The sequence below is a fragment of the Austrofundulus limnaeus genome, unplaced genomic scaffold (genome assembly GCF_001266775.1).
Source record: "Austrofundulus limnaeus strain Quisiro unplaced genomic scaffold, Austrofundulus_limnaeus-1.0 Scaffold1404, whole genome shotgun sequence".
Taxonomy (NCBI): Eukaryota; Metazoa; Chordata; class Actinopteri; order Cyprinodontiformes; family Rivulidae; genus Austrofundulus; species Austrofundulus limnaeus.
In genome coordinates, this window is record NW_013953806.1 from 513 (window position 1) to 1,677 (window position 1,165).

Here is a 1,165-nt window from a genome sequence, read left to right on the forward strand (position 1 = left end):
TTAAAATAAGATTACTAAAATATATATTATTTATATTATAATATAAACTATAATATAGACTAATTCTCAGAGCAGAAATGATGCTAATATGTCCACATGCAGCTCTGCTGGAAGGACATAATGAGGCTAGACAGCATAATGGCAAAACAGGAATGAGAGATAAAATCAAGTAGAATTAAAAGTAAAAGTGCTTTTGTACCTGTTGACTCACCTTAGTCCAGGGATGTGCCTTAATCTGGGGGAATTTGAACTCAGTATAGTTGGGGTTCATCTCACGGATTTGCTCTCGGGTCGGGGTACCGAGAACCTAAGACAAGCAGAAACGTTACTTTTCTTCTTGAACCTTTAACTAAAACTGGCAAACATTTAGGGAATAAGCAGGCCGAGTAAGTCAGGCCTGGTAATTACCTTAATAATTTCAACCAACTGATCCACGCCACTGTCGCCAGGGAAGATTGGTTGTCCCAGCAACAGCTCTGCAAGTACACAGCCAGCTGACCACACATCTACAGGAGGAAGCAGGTCACCGAGAGRAAAAACAAGTTAGACACCAGAAACAGAGCGCACACACAGTCGTGTCACCCTGCAACAGTGACACAAAGCATATGACATTCTGTTTGTCTCGTATTCACACACAGAGGAGTCTGTGACACCTGCGGGTGGCTTACCTATGCTGGAGGTGTAGTCAGTGGCCCCGAAGATCAGCTCAGGAGCCCGATAGTAGCGAGAGCAGATGTAGGACACGTTGGGCTCTCCACGGACCAGCTGCTTCGCACTGCACACAGATGTACATCATCATTAATTTCTTTTTACTTCCAATAGGTAGGTTCGTCACAATACGTTCTGCTGGACAATGAATCGTCTCAGAAATTATTGCGATAAACCATAATATTATTTAGAGACCATTTTAAACTAATATAATGACCCCTCACCCCCACGCACACACAAATAATAGGGTTCCTGCAGTTTAAGCCAAGTTAAATTTAAGACTTTTTAATGCCAAGTGAAATTAAATTTAAGACCAATTTTATAATAAACACAAATGATAAAAATAAAAACTGGCAGAAACTCATGAATCAAAGTAATTTTGGTTGACATATTCAAATATTCCTAATAAACCAATTGTTTTTATCCATATCTAACTATAGCATGAAACCTTCTTAGC

The 1,165-nt window shown here is 39.8% G+C and overlaps 1 protein-coding gene across 1 annotated transcript in view; it reads right to left on the minus strand.

Moving 5' to 3' along the window:
• Positions 1-211: 211 nt before the first annotated feature.
• LOC106535279 (glycogen synthase kinase-3 beta) overlaps positions 212-1,165 on the minus strand; it is a gene marked incomplete at its 3' end in the record, with an annotated part of 29,754 nt that continues 28,800 nt past the window's right edge. Inside the window, 3 exon segments of the mRNA XM_014032254.1 lie at positions 212-307; positions 409-506; positions 669-775. Of these exon segments, the coding sequence (XP_013887708.1) occupies positions 212-307; positions 409-506; positions 669-775 (301 nt within the window).